This window comes from Chaetodon auriga, chromosome 5, assembly GCF_051107435.1.
Source record: "Chaetodon auriga isolate fChaAug3 chromosome 5, fChaAug3.hap1, whole genome shotgun sequence".
NCBI classification, from domain to species: Eukaryota; Metazoa; Chordata; class Actinopteri; order Chaetodontiformes; family Chaetodontidae; genus Chaetodon; species Chaetodon auriga.
In genome coordinates this window covers 5975725-5990679 of record NC_135078.1, presented here as the reverse complement: position 1 = coordinate 5990679, position 14955 = coordinate 5975725, and the positions used below count along the sequence as shown (strand labels likewise).

At 41.3% G+C, this 14955-nt stretch overlaps 1 protein-coding gene across 1 annotated transcript; it reads right to left on the bottom strand.

Annotated features, from left to right (window-relative positions):
- Window positions 1-3671: 3671 nt before the first annotated feature.
- Window positions 3672-14693, bottom strand: lrp13 (low-density lipoprotein receptor related-protein 13). The gene is made up of 21 exons (XM_076729866.1): window positions 14630-14693; window positions 14278-14436; window positions 12424-12639; window positions 12094-12312; window positions 11350-11565; window positions 11020-11249; window positions 10634-10763; window positions 10091-10281; window positions 9344-9524; window positions 8603-8815; window positions 8281-8464; window positions 7996-8197; window positions 7566-7730; window positions 6998-7198; window positions 6148-6697; window positions 5890-6009; window positions 5544-5651; window positions 5161-5394; window positions 4683-5064; window positions 3792-3900; window positions 3672-3707 (listed from the first exon to the last, which is right to left on the bottom strand). The coding sequence occupies exons 1-21, from the start codon at window positions 14691-14693 to the stop codon at window positions 3684-3686; spliced, it is 4098 nt and encodes a 1365-aa protein (XP_076585981.1). The 3' UTR covers window positions 3672-3683.
- Between the last annotated feature and the right edge of the window lie 262 nt (window positions 14694-14955).

The window sequence follows — 14955 nt, the reverse complement described above, 5'->3', positions numbered from 1 at the left end:
GTGCTTGCAGAGGGAAGTAGGTCTGCAGCGCCCGGTGGGTCAGTCTCCTCCATGGCGTTTGGCATGTCTGTCCCAGTAAGCCCCGGCTGCAGGGGTTCCAGCGAAGGCCCAACATGCGTGGCGGTCTCCTCTGATGAGTTTGACTCACTGGACTCTGATGACTTGGATGAATCCTCACCCTCACTTAGGCATACCTGTTTTCATAATTGAAGATAATGATCTTCACATTTGTCACAAGTCCTCTGAAATAGCTTAGTGCTAATAGCAGAACAGTAGAGATACTCACTGGTTTAGACAACGCCACAGTCACCATGAAGACAGCACAAAGTGTAGTCCTCAGAACTGCCATTGCTGTCTTTCCTGTGTTTGCTGAAACAAATAAAGCATACACACCATGTAGGTAAATTACTGAAATGTACTTTGTGCATTAACTCCATCACATTTCAGAGGGAAATGTTGTACTTCTACGCCACTGCATTTACTAATTGTTTTACATATTATACACCAGACAAAATATGTGATCAGCTTCTAAAACATGATGACAAACCCTTTCTTCTGAAGTCATTTTGGAACTGAGTCCTAAAAATTTTCCTCATAAAAGTGAAAAAAAAAAAGGTTAAAATATTCTAAGGACTGAATTACTAACAAAATGTCTTCATAAGATTGAGGGTTTTCCATATTAGACTGCCCAATACTTTATCAACTTCAACCCCAATTCCATTGAAGTTGGGACACTGTGTAAAATAAAACAAAATGTGATAATTTGTTAATAATAAATCTTTTTGACATATACTGACTGAACTGAAAACAGTACATAGACAATATATTAATATTTTGACCTCATCAGCTTCATTGGTTTTTGTAAATATGAGCTTATTCTGAATTTGATGCCACCAGCACCTCAAGCAGCCACAACAAAAACTGTTCACACTTTAATGCATCATTTTTAAATACTTCATATTATATATAGCAATAATAAATACTTTTATTTAATTTTGCTGATAATGTTTTTTTTTCTTTTACATGCAGTGGAGAATGTTGACATTGTTGTATTACAGCTTTTAAGTAGTTCAACTGAAATGTAAATGTAGGCATCTGTTAAAGAAATGAGAACATTTCTCACAATAAACTATAACCTTTGGCATGAAAATCAGCTACACAAAGAGTATCTAGGAGAGTTAGATATTAGATGATATTTAAGCTGTATTATTTTGGATAATATAGCTTGTCCTACCTTAATATGTTGGGTATCGTCTTATCCTGCACAGCATACGGATACAGCAGAATTCTCAGATGTGTTAGTGCTCACAAAAGCAGTACAATAAATGCTCATTTCCTTTTTGTCTTGCATTTGACATGTTTTTATATGGCTGTTGATATGCGTGGGTACAATAAACCAGTAACTCATCATCTGGTAAGTGTCCTTAGCATTTTTCACTTCAGCCCTGACTCACTAACAATTCAAAGTAAATCATTAAACACCCCAGACACAGTGAAATTAGAGAGTGCTAAACATTCTTAGAGGATAATAAGAAAATAAGTACACCAGAAGAGCCTATTCATAAGCAAAGTAAACATGTGTTTTGTGGTCTGAGTGTAAACAATGGGACAAATCTGGATTAGACTTTAAATACATGCCATCAGAGCTTCTTAGTAAAGTCTTATCGAGCATAATTTAGACTGCTACAAAACACAAATTTGGAAGAAAGACTTTTCTTCAGTACCCTCAGTCTGCCACAGTATCCACTGATTCTAATGAAGCTGAATATCTCATTTTGTCCACAGAAACAGTATTATACAGTATATTTGCTTCCATTAAAACACACCCTCCATAATTCACACCAGTTACATGACCCTGTATCTACATTTATTCTCAGAATTTATGACAGCGGCAGTCAATTAAGACAAAATTTCTTCACCAAATTATTTACAAGTCAGGAATGTGAGCATCAAAGCAGTAAAGTCATGCACCTTTGCTTGGGTCCATGTGCTAATAAGAATGACACGTTTGTCCCACCCGTAAAGGTGCAGCAGAGTGAAGAGGAGGGTGAGGAAGGTGTCAATCAAGCCAGTCTGTAAACACCCACAGTGCTCTTATCAACCAAAATATCAGAACATTAGTACTAATATCACAGTGTAGAAATCCTGTCACATGTGTAAGTCGTGCTTTAAAGTAAAAGTACAAATGTACTGCAAAGTGTAAGCAAAATGTACTCAAAAGCATCAAAAGTCAGAGTACTCACACTCACATTATCATTGTAGCATTTTAATGCAAGTAGTAGCACGTGGTTCAAGGTATTTATCTTCTTTATATGCTGTTGGACTGTTTCTGTACATGATTTGTATCTAAAGCGTAAAGTAAGAAAGCTAAAATAAATGCGGTGGAGTACAAAGCATAGTATTTCCCTCTGAAATCCAGAAGTGTAAAGTTGAATAAAATGGCATTAGTCATGTACTGTATGTCAAAACTGTGCTGAAGTGCCTGAATGAATGTACTTAATTACATTCCACCACACCATGACTTCACCCACACGAGTCCTCAGCTCTGTGAAGCTGCACTGTGACGCTTCGAACTAAATGCCAGTACCAGCATACTTAAATGCCATCCGGTGATGTTTACCAAGTTCATTTTCTTAGCGTACCATGTTTTCCATGCTAATATTTGCTGAATAGCACGAAACACAGAGAAAAGCTAATGAGGACATCACTTTTGCTGGTACTTGGTCATAAACTGAAGTACTGGACAAATCAAATTTTGGTCAGACAATGGTACTGAGGGATGACCAACTTGATTACAATTAAGACATCAATGAAAAGTGTTTCGTTGTAATCCATCTAATAAGCCAACTGACAGACATTTCCATCTTTAGAACCTTGCTGCTAGCATAGTTAAAAAAGTCTGTGTGACAAGGACTGGCTGTGTTTCCTTTGGTCTTTTGTAAAGCTTCAGCATTTAGTTCACCAACTGGCAGGAAATTAATGTGTAACTATTTTGATAATTTTTCAAGCAGAAATGTCATCTGTTCTGATTCCCACCTCTCAGATGGGAGGATTTGCAGTTTTTTCCTTGTACATCACTGGAAACTTAATGTGTTTTCAACTGCTGGTCAGACATAAGACATTTGAAGAAGTCATGTTAGGCTCTGGGAATCTGGGACATTTAAACGGTTGTTTGATATTCCATAGACAAAATTATTTAAGAAAATTCTAAAAGAAAAACAGATGAATCAATTATGCAAACCCTCGTTAGTTGCAGCCGTAGTCTTACGACACATTTGGTCACACAAGGGAAAAAATTAGGGAGTCTTTTTTAGATCAAGGACCTCTGAGCAGCTGCAGCTCCATCCTTCAGATCTGAGAATACACAAAACAGCATGGCAATTTCTGCACTTGAGGTCTCCTCCCAGGAGAGTTCGAGGTTTCTCTTTTGCTTCCTTCAATGTCAGATCCTTGTCCTTTGTCATCCTCAATGTTCAATCTCTTTGATGCTTCAAGATGATTTACAAAGATTCATGGCACTACCACCCATCTTTCAATCAGTGTGAACAATGTTTAAGTCAGTGCACATCAAAACTTCAACACTGGTGGTCTAACTGACAGTAAACAATGCTGAAATAACTTCACAGGAAACAGTGGAAAATGCAAACTGTTTATTTAAAATGTTGCATGCCCATGAATCAGCCTCAGTCCACAGAAGATACCACTTCCTGCAAAGAAAGAAACCATTAATCCACAAGCGTAGTAAGATAAATTTGGAACCTGCTAGATTATGGAGTTTTTGGGAGATCCACCTCTGGTTTGTCTGGGTCTGCTGGAGAAGTTTGTGTACTTGGGGCGTTCTCAGCCTTATTCTCCAGGTCAGTCATGCTTGTTTCCTTCACTGCTGCTGAGCTGACTCTCCTGTGAGAATGAAATACAAAAATGCAGTCTAATGCTACCTCTATAAAGTCAACTGTGCAACACATGGCAAACATTTAACCACGTCTGCACAGACATCCAATGAAGAAAACTGGCTGTTTATTCAGTCTTAATTTTGTCAACGACAAAACGCCGATAAATATTCGTTGACATCATTTTATTGCATGACTAAATTATAACAACGTAAATGAAAAAAATCATGATAACAAAAATTACAGTGAAATCTCTGTTCATCATGCCCTGACGACTAAAGACGAGACGACAACGTTGTTTGTGTTCGGGCCGACAACCTGGGCGTTGTTTTCATTTTTAACCAATCACCTCTGCAAGTGCAAGTCAAATTCTCTCACTGCCCCATCTCATTAGATGCTAAAACTAAATTTAAAATTATTTTCAGTAAGAGACTAAGACAAAAACTAAATTTAAAATTCTTGTCAAAATTAACACTGTGTATTGTTCACATCCATATTATTAAGCTGGTTGGTGGCAGTCTGTCTTGATACCATGTTGTTTAGGAAAAGGGACATTTAATGTCCTCCATGCATCTTTGGCTCAGTTACTTTCAGACATTTGTGGTCCCGTAACTATGAATTTAGTGCAATCAAGTCACATTTTCATTTGTCAAATACTTGCAAGGCTAAAGCCATTCCCTCAGCTGTACTTTGTATTTAGCGATAATTAGCAAATGTTAGCATGCTAAGATGTAAACCTTTAAAACATACCTGCCAAGCATACACAGGAAGCATGCTAGCATTGTTACAAACCTTGTGTTAGCACTCTTCCTCCTCTTAACCACCACAGCCAACACAGTAATGACCACCATTCCTGCACAGAGCCCTGCTGCACTGTAGACAATGGGACCCTGTATGCTCTTTAGGAGATGGTCTTGACAGGAATCACCGCTGTAGCCCAGTGGACATACACACACAATGTCTCCATTGGTCTCCGCACAGTGTCCGTTGCCACTGCAGCGTCTCTGGCTGCACTCCTGGGCATCCAGGAACCTGAGCTGACTGCTGACATTCATGGTGGTGTTCAGGCCAGTGACGTCAGAGAGAGTAGTGAGAGGAGAAGATGGAGGAAAGGAGCTGCTGGCCTGGGTGGGAGCAGGGATCCTGGCTCCTGACCACTGCTTCAGACTGACACCTAAGAGAAATGATCAATCAAAAACCCTGCCATTACATCTACTTGCATCATATTTTCCAGTTCTCACAGCTTTGTGAAGGAGGTATAAAGACTCACAATTTTCATCGGAGTGGTCAGAGCAGTCTACATGCCCATTACAGAACTTCTCAACAGGTTGGCATGAGAGCTGATCCAGACAGGGCCTGCTGCCACCTGGGCAGCCCTGCTCCTGGCTGCAGTGGGTGGCATTCACAAGGACGTGGTCATGGGCGCACTTGCATGTCCGACCTCCTGGAGTGGCAAGGCATAAGTGCTGACAGTCGCCATTGCTGTCTGTGCACTGGTTTGAACCTGTGAGAAACAGGTGGGTAAACTGTCAGTCATCTGGAGTTTGTGTTGATGTTGGGAACTAGATGACATTTATCACCTCAGTACGCTCACATTTGGCAGACCCTGCAAACTGCCATCAGAACTGTTAGTGTGTGCTTTTTCTTACATACCAGTCTGACTGGACTTGCCGAACGCCTTTAGGCTGACCACCTCTGTGCCCACCTCAAACCACAGCTTGTTCTGCTGCTGCTCATCTCTGTACCAGAGCCTGGTCTTGTCTGAAGGAAAGGGCCAACACAAAGTAATATAGCTACAAATCTAAGGAAACAATTGTTATTACAAAGTTGTTTTTTTCTTGTATGTACTGAGCTGCTGATGTAGATTTAAAAAAAAAAATGCAGTACAGAAACAATTTAAGATAAAGTTATGATGAACAGCGCCACCTCCTGGTTGTTGGTACATACAACATGGCATTAGGTGTCATTTCATTTTAGAGCATGCTATATGAGCTATTACCACTGACAGTCATCCAGAGCAGTGTGTCATCACTCAGAGTCACAGCAGCCAGGCCATCACCAGCCTTCAACTCTTTGTATCCAGATCCATCTAGCTGGACAGAGCCAATGGCCCCTAAACCTGGTAAAGAATTCAAGCCATATTACTGCTCTTCTAAACAACAAATCATTTTTATTCAGCAGCATTTTTGACTTTCAATGCACAAGAACACATCTGAGACAAAACTTCCAGTAACTATCCAATGAAAACAATTCTTACCAGTGTCAGCCCAATGAATGGTATCCCCATTATTAGAGAAGGTCAGAGATGTGGGCTGGACAGCATCCTTCCACACCACACTCCGCCCAGTACCATCCATGTTGGCACACTCTAAAGTAGCCACAGTACCTGTACCCTGCAGGCCAAGGTTGGTGAAACAAACTCTGCCACTGGGAGGGTGGAGGGCAATGGACTCCACTCTGCCAATGCCTTCCTTAATGAGAACAGCAGTATGGGCAGCCATGATGGAGGTGACCTGCAGACGGGGCTGTTTGTTACTGCTCCAGTAAACATTAAGTGTTACCCAGTCCAGGGCCATGGCAGTGATGGTGTCACCCAGGAGTTTGAGAAGCTGCCCTTGAGGGGACAAGTCTGAGTCCATCATCTTGAAGGAGCTGAGAGAAGTTGTGCCATCATCTGTCAGGAATAGGGTGCGGTCACGAAGGCTGTAGTCCATGATGGCTGCCTTGTTGACACTGGGCACCTGCAGGGCCAGGTGTTCAGGCCAGCCCTGCAGCTCTGCTGCTCTGTGTTGTGACTGCAAGTAGATCTACAGAGAACACTGGGATTAAATAGCATTTATCTAAAACAATGTATAAACTATGCATACTTTCATATGCTGATGCATCATAAGTTGCAAGTTATGGCCACCAGAAGTACCACTGATGTCATTATCTACTGGTTAGATTATCTTAGCTAGTCATTTCTGATCCTTGTGCTAAGCTGATTGGTTGCAGCTTCATCACCACCGTACAGCTATGACAGAGGTATCAAAATGTCCAACTATTCCTTTAAAGTATGTTCTGTCAAAGCAAATCAGACCAAGTGCAACTGTGCTTTATAGTAAAACCTGGGTGACTGTGGAGGGAGACAGCATCAGCAGGAACGCAGAATTGACCAGGCTGGAACAGGTCAGGCCATCCTCAGCCAGTAAAAGACCAGAAGGACACTTGCACACAGCCCTGGGCCCCGGGGCCAACACACACATGTGTGAACAGTCCGTCTTCTCGCAGGGGTTCTCAATGCCCATTTGGAGCAAAGGGTGGATGACCTGCAAACCAAGCAATGAACAGGACTAGCTTTTAACAATGCTTCTTTGCACCTTACAAGTCATTCTGTTTAAAAACTAAAATTATAAATGTACTAAGTGTGAGATGTGATATTTCAAACACCAGCTCTGCTATTTTTGCATTAGCAACCCACGTACTTTCATTTCTGAAAAACTGTGCCAAATTAGGCCAATAAAGTGGAAAGCTTTGAAGATACAATGGCATAGCTGTGCGTGGGCAGTTTGGCAAGCTGTTTTGAGCACTTCACACACATGAAGTGATCCAAGTTTAGCTACAGTGTCTCTATCATACAATACCTGCCCCATTTCCTCCTGTGCATAAATGTCCTTATTTCAACATTTTACTCACCTTCACACCAAAAGGTTGTCTTGGTCGTTTCAGGAGAACTTGATGGTTTTTGCCGGAGGTTTTATGAGCAGCCAGCACCACTCGCTTCTTGGCATCAGACCAGTAGAGCATGCCATTGAACACGGCCAGTGAGAATGGGTTGCTGGTTTCTTTCATCTGTAGAATCTGAAAATGACATTTAGACACAGCACATTTATTTATTTACATCCCATCCCACATCCCATGAAGTGCCATTTGTGGGGTACTTGTAATGATAAGGAGGTCAGGATGACCTTTTCCTGGTATTTAGCATTCGGTTGTAGTGTTTAAATTCATTTCAAGAGTCAGCAACAAACTTTGGGATAAATGCATCTAAAAAGTGAGGAAAAAAATCTATTTGAGGCAGAAAAACCGATCAACATGACAACATCCTCCTCACAAAACACCTTACCCGAATGTCATCTCCATCCAGTGTTGCAGATCCAATCGCCCTCAGCCTTTCATCTGTCCAGTACACTCTGTCAGAGATTGTGTCCACAGCCACACCGCCAGGCCAGCCTAGACTGGAGTTCACCACTGCCATCCTCTCTGACCCGTCCATCCCAGCACGCTCTATCTTCACTACATTACCTATCTCTGTCCAGAACATCAGCCTGGTAGGAAATTAAAGACTGAATCTTAAACTTTTTATAAATATTGTAGAGTAGTTTGGAGTGTGAAATGAAGTCACTCTGACCCTTTCTGGGGCAGCAATGCCAGAGAGCGAGGCTGATCCAGGTCTTCGTCCAGGATGACGCTGTGGTTGAGTGACTTCACAGTGGTTGTGGCCAGTCTGATGGCAACAATCTGACTGTTCACTCCATCAATCCAGTACAGGTTCCTCCCAAGCCAGTCCACAGCTACAGAATCAGCCCGGACACCTGTGAGAACAAACGCCATCATGTCTTGAGGAGATATCTTTGTGCATGACAGTGAAAGCCTATTCCTCCATATCGATAATAACAAATGTAGACATCAGACACCTACAATACTCCAACCACATTTTGTGTTGCACCAACCTTTAATCAGAGTTCCTGTGCTCTTCTGGTCCAGTGAGGACCACCTGATGCTTTCAGTGTCCAGACTGACCCAGAAGACCCTCTGCTCCCTCCAGTCATAGTCCAGGGAGAGGATAGCCTTCTTGGCAGAGGAGGACAACACATCTAGGCTGCCACTGCGTAGGCCAAACAAGAGGAGGTCCGTCTGGACTGACGACAACAGGAAGGGCTCACCTGAAGAATGAAAAGAGGAGATTTCTAGTGTAATAGTTCTTTTTGGCCCCATTTAGTTTGTCACAAGCCTTTGTCTCAGGTGAGCATAAAGATTGGAAATAGGGGGAAGCAGCTAGGCAGAACTCAAATCACTACACCAGGCCAAGAAATAATCTGGCATATAAATTGTAATGGAACACATATAACCAATTAGTTAGTGAGTTTCAGAGGTGTTGTAAGGTGGATTTTCTCATCTTCAGACAGACTTACACTGTCCGTTTCACCATGCTTCCAGTCTTTATGGTAAGATAAGCTATCCATCTCCTGGCTGTACGTCCTTATTTAAATGGACAGATGTGAGTGTGGTGTTGAGCTCCTCATCCAACTCTGGGCAAGTCAGTCAATTGTATGAAAAATGTATTTCCCAAAATGCCAACTATTCCCTTAAGTTGCAATATATGTAATTTAAACATTTTGTTTCTGTAATGCTTCCCCTCCAAACAATGTTCTATGGCTGACTGAAGGATATTGGCGACTGAAGGACTTTACCAGTGATCTTGCAGTGGCGTCCATCTGCCTCCATTATGTAGCCTGGGTGACAGTCACATTGGTATGAGCCTGGAGTGTTGGTGCACAGCTGACTGCACCCACCTGGGCTGTCACACTCATCAATATCAGCACAGGTCAGCCCGTCCTCCATGAGCAGAAACCCGGCTGTACACCGACAACGCTACACAGCAAGAACCAAGAATTAGTCAGGAGCAGCAACGTTTGAAACAAGACACTTATCAGAGGGTAGGCCATCATAGTCATTTTAGTCAACATATAATCATTTTTATGTCATAAACAAAATGCTTGTTTACCCGGAATTGTCTTTCTACCCACCACCCCCCCGATACTCTTCACATTCCACCTCGGACTCATTCTGTCACATTGATTGATATAAATATAACTCTATGCGTTACATTAACGCTCAACTTGGACTTCTTTCTGAAAAACAGACTGTGTTTCCGGAAAATAGCAACAACAAAAAACAGACTTGTCTATATATATTTAAATTGTTATATTTTATGCTCTTATTTTAGTAGATGTGTCATGCACCAATTTCACCAGAAAAAATTCCTCGTATGTGTAAAAGCGTACTTGGCAATAAAGCTTTTTCTGATTCTGATTCAGAAACTTCAAATTGTGTTGCTACATACAGTGTAGTTTCAACTGCATTTATCTTTACTTTTCCATTGTAAGCCACCGATCTGCAGGACACACGACTTAATTAGTTAACTGCAGGGTACTCACCGTTCCCAGTGGAGTGCTGTAGCAGCTCTGAGAGCAGCGGCTGTAATCTGCCTCTGCACAGTTTATCTGGCAGCTGCCTCCCTCATCTGAGCCATCGGCACAGTTGGTAATGCCGTTGCACACCAGGACTGGATCCAGGCATTCCTGGCTGCCACACTGGAACTGGTGAGGGAGGCATGTCACCACCCCACCTGGTACCCACACACACCATTTTCATGTTTAATGCAGAATTTTGTAGGTACTCAGCTACATTTTGAAATGAAAGGAAAATTTATTGGTCTGGACTCGGTAGATTTTAGTGTTTAACCATAAATAATGATTTTTCACACACTTTTAATTGCTTTTTGGCATTTTTTGACTTTGACACTAAAACAGGAATTAAGTGAAGATGATGTGTAATAATAAATCCAGAGCAGGATTTGAACTGGAGATGTTGCAGGTGCCAGACTATGATGATGCCCTCATTCACTTAAAATGAAGCGTTGTTTCATTTCTTTTCACAACTCCACCTCTTTCCATGTTGTGTATTGTGAAATTACTCACATTCAGTCTCATCGCTGCCATCATCACAGTCCTTCATGCCATCACACCTCCAGGCTGAAGGGACACACTCTGTCTTGGATTTACACGACCACTGAAACTCGCCACAGTTCAGTGGAGCCACAGGACAATCCTGAAGAGAAAACAAAGGATTATTTTACAGTCATTTAAACTAGTACTTCAGTTTTGGGTGAATGTGACAACTGTAAGAGTACCTGGCTTTAAACCACTACATCATCAAGTATTTGATCATTATGTTTGCTCAGTTTTAATTCACAGCTGTTGTTTTATGCCCAATTTTATATGTACATTACAGAAAGCAATATGATCCAACTGAGAAAACTCTTGCTCCTGAAAAGTGTTCATTTGTCATTGCCATCAACATCCACCTTCTCATCTGTGCCATCTTTGCAGTCCTGATCTCCATCACAGATCCACTCTTGCACCAGACACTCCTTGCTGTGGGGGCAGCGGTGTTTGGTGGTGCAGGTCGGTGCATTGGTGCAGCTGTCCTCATCCGAGCGGTCCCGGCAGTCTGGGTGACCATCACAACGCATTGTGGCCGACAGGCACTGACCACTGGTACACTTAAACTCAGTGGCACTGCAGCCCTCGTCCGCTATGGGAGGGGGGGCAAAGGTCACAAAGGTGTCCCATACACATTAATACATTAATAATTAGTGGGTAGATATTAATTTCGTGGTTCATTGGCAACGTACCACAATTTGCCTCATCACTGCCATCCCAGCAGTCCCTCTCCCCATCACAGAGGAAGCTGTTAGGAATGCAGCGTCTCTTGTCATCACATTGGTGAGCACAGCCCTCTATCTGCTTGGCACATCCCTCTTCATCAGAGCGGTCCTGACACTGAGACACGCCGTCACACACCTGGCTCTGCTCTATGCACTTCTTTCCATGGGCGCACTGGAACTGGTCTACAGAGGATACATAGCAGATCAGGACTGCTGGCAGGACTGGGGTTATAACTGAGCTTCAAACTGTGCAGCATGTTCCCAGCTTTAATGGATTTAGCTGTCCATAAATAATCCTGGGGATATATCTCAAATATCTTTCTCTATGCAGCATATTAACTCCATTGTTACACACATATAATGCTATTTGTGTATGCTCACAACACATGCACAGTTATGTACTTCTTTGTAGTAACAGTGCAATCCAATGTTGCTTCAGATCAATGTGTTTTGACTACATTCAGTCAGTAGTTACATTTACTTATGGTCTTCCTCACTTATGGTCAGTAAAAAGTGTGAAGCCAAATTGCAGACTCTCTCTGCACCAACATCACTGAAGCAACATCCTATACATTTAAAGTGCATAGACATCAGCATATGATATTGATGTGCTGAAACATAAAACTGAGATTCGAGGCTCCCCACTAGAGGGCAGTAAATTCATACTCCCGCAGAGGAGATCACACCCACCCAAACCTACCACCACATTACCTGTGTCACATGTTAATACACATTCTTCCTCATCTGAACCATCTCTGCAGTCTGCTTCTCCATCACAGACATGGTGGTAGAGGACACATTCTGTGTTGTCCCTGCAGGCTTTAGAACCCAGTGAACACCTAATGGGGGTCGATGAGCCAACTGAGGCAGCAGGCACAGAGTTTAGACTTGTCCCTTCTTCCTTTTCATGCCCATCTTCCTCTTGGTCCTCTAATGCAGATGCCAATTCAGATAAATATTATGACTTAAGATTGCATATTATGTTATTGTGAAATATGGATGTGATCATCTCCTGTAAGAGCGCTGATCATTTCAACCTACCACAGCTGGCTTCGTCCGTGCCATCTAAACAGTCCCTCTCTCCATCACAGAGCAACTTTGCAGGTAAGCAGCGACTCTTGTTGTCACACTGGTGAACACAGCCCTCAGTTCGCTTCGTACAGTGGAGTTCATCAGAACGGTCCTGACACTGAGATATATCGTCGCACACCTGGTCCTTGTCTATACACTTCTTCCCATGGGCACACTGGAACTGATCTGTTTGGATACAGGTATTTGACAGTCTAATACAAGTTTTGGATTTGACCCAATCAAAGATTACAGCCTATTTTTGCTTGCTGTTAAGTTACTGATATGTTTATTTGGATGCCGAATAGAAGATTGATACTGAAACAGTGACTGAATTATATACAATCATTATATATTACCTTTATTTAACCAGAAGGCCATTGAGAGCAACCTCTCCTTGCAATGATGCCCCTATCACACATATTAGATACAGTACATCTAAAAATTACCATACATAATACAAAAACTAAATTTGAATACATATAAAACAAGTGAGGAACATGAAGGATACAAATGAGTTTTTAGTTGCATCTGTTACATGTATTGTGCACTGCCCCTGCTAAATTAATAAATGAAAATCAGGTTGCACAATAAACAGGGAATGGACATCATGAGATCAGCTCAAAGAAAACACCTACATTAACACTACTCTTAGTCTACCAAAAGAGATTGAAACTTATTGAAAGGGATCAGCTTGTGCGTGTACAGATATGTACGTGAGAGCAGAATGATCGACTACCTCAAGGATGTTTAAGAGTGGAAGCAGAAGAATGCATGTAAATGACACCACTATAGTCCTATAGTCCATAACAGGTAAATAGGTTGACTGGACAATTTGCTGTCTGCAATTTTTGACTAAATACAAGTCTTCTTTCTATTTAAAAAAAAAAAAAAAAAAAAAAAAGTCTGTTTTCCCTCTAAAAGGACTTAGTCACTGAATACGTTTTTAAAGCACAGCTTGTCATCCAGCCAGAAAACAAAACAAGCCATTTGTAATATGTTACTCTTTCAGTTGGAGCCCCAGTAATAGTAATATTCATTTCAGTGGGACCTTTAGTTTTCTAGAGAACGATTCATTTTGTTTTATGTGGGTTAAACAGCACTTTAAGATGAAAGTTTGCTGTACGGTATAGAAATCAACATGCTAATTTTGAGTCACCTGGGCAGTAGATGGGGGTGTTGTATACAGAGCAATGTCGTCCACAAACAGATGAATTGCACTGTCGCCAATTTATTAGGTACATCCAGCATAAACTAATACAAGACTCTTGTGATAAATCTAATCTACACTAATCTTATGATGAACAGCCTTTGTTGAAGGAGAGGTCTTCCTGTTACTTAGCCTACCCTCAATGATATAAACAGGGTGGACAAAAATAAGAGAAACATCTGTCAGTATAATGCAATACAATTCACCAGCACCAGCATTTTGCCCTGTTTAATCCAACAGGATTTAGTGTTTTACATCAGTGGGTGTTAGTATTTCCTTCATGGAAACTGCATTTTTAAGGAATATAAGGAGATGCAGGAGATTGTATTGCACTGCATTTGATTCTACTGGCGGGAGTGTGAACCAGATTTGGGTAAAAAGGTTTTCTCATGTGAAAATTTTGCATCTGTCTACAATTACAGTTTCAGGTTTTTAACACATTAATATTTTGATTCGGAGTAATTTGGACATTTTGTTAAGGTTTATTTTAATAAAACAAAACATGCATTGTACTCATTATGCCAATTTCAAATAGTCTGGTTTAATTTGACTTCTGCCGGCTTATTCTTTTCAGTAATACTATCCACCTGATGAAACAGGTCAACACAATCCAGTACCTTCATTGCATACTGATGCACAGTCCTCTTCATCTGAACCATCCTTGCAGTCAGGCTCTCCATCACACAAATGGTTGTAGAGGACACACTCTGAGCCATCTTTGCACAGTTTAGAGCCCAGGCCACACTTCAATGGACCGGCTCCAACTGAAACAACTGTTTGGATCAAGTTAGCAGAAAAGCACAAAATGTCACTCACTGAAAAAGTAAATAAATAAATATATGTAAATGTACAGCTCATAACACGTCCCTCATTGTGTGATTGAGAATCATCACTGAATAAATGATGATTACAAAAGTCTAATCAGGATATTTTTGTAGATGGTGTAAAACCGTTTTGGCACACTTAGCTGCTCACCTTGCAAGGGCCCTGACAACTGCAATAAGACTGCACAAAGAAACAGACGTCCTCCCATCGCCACAGATAAAATAAACGGACCAGGTGCCGCCAAGTGCTAAGTGTAGCATTTTATAAAGGTACCAGGTGAGGCCAATACAACCTGATTGAACACCTGACTGAGGGGCGGAGCTACGTCTTCTTGCCACATATTATATATAATCCTGAGCAATTGTATTATTATTATTATTATTATTATTATTATTATTATTATTATTATTATTATTATTATTATTATTATTAATGTGCATGTTACATATACACTCAATTTGCTTTTAATT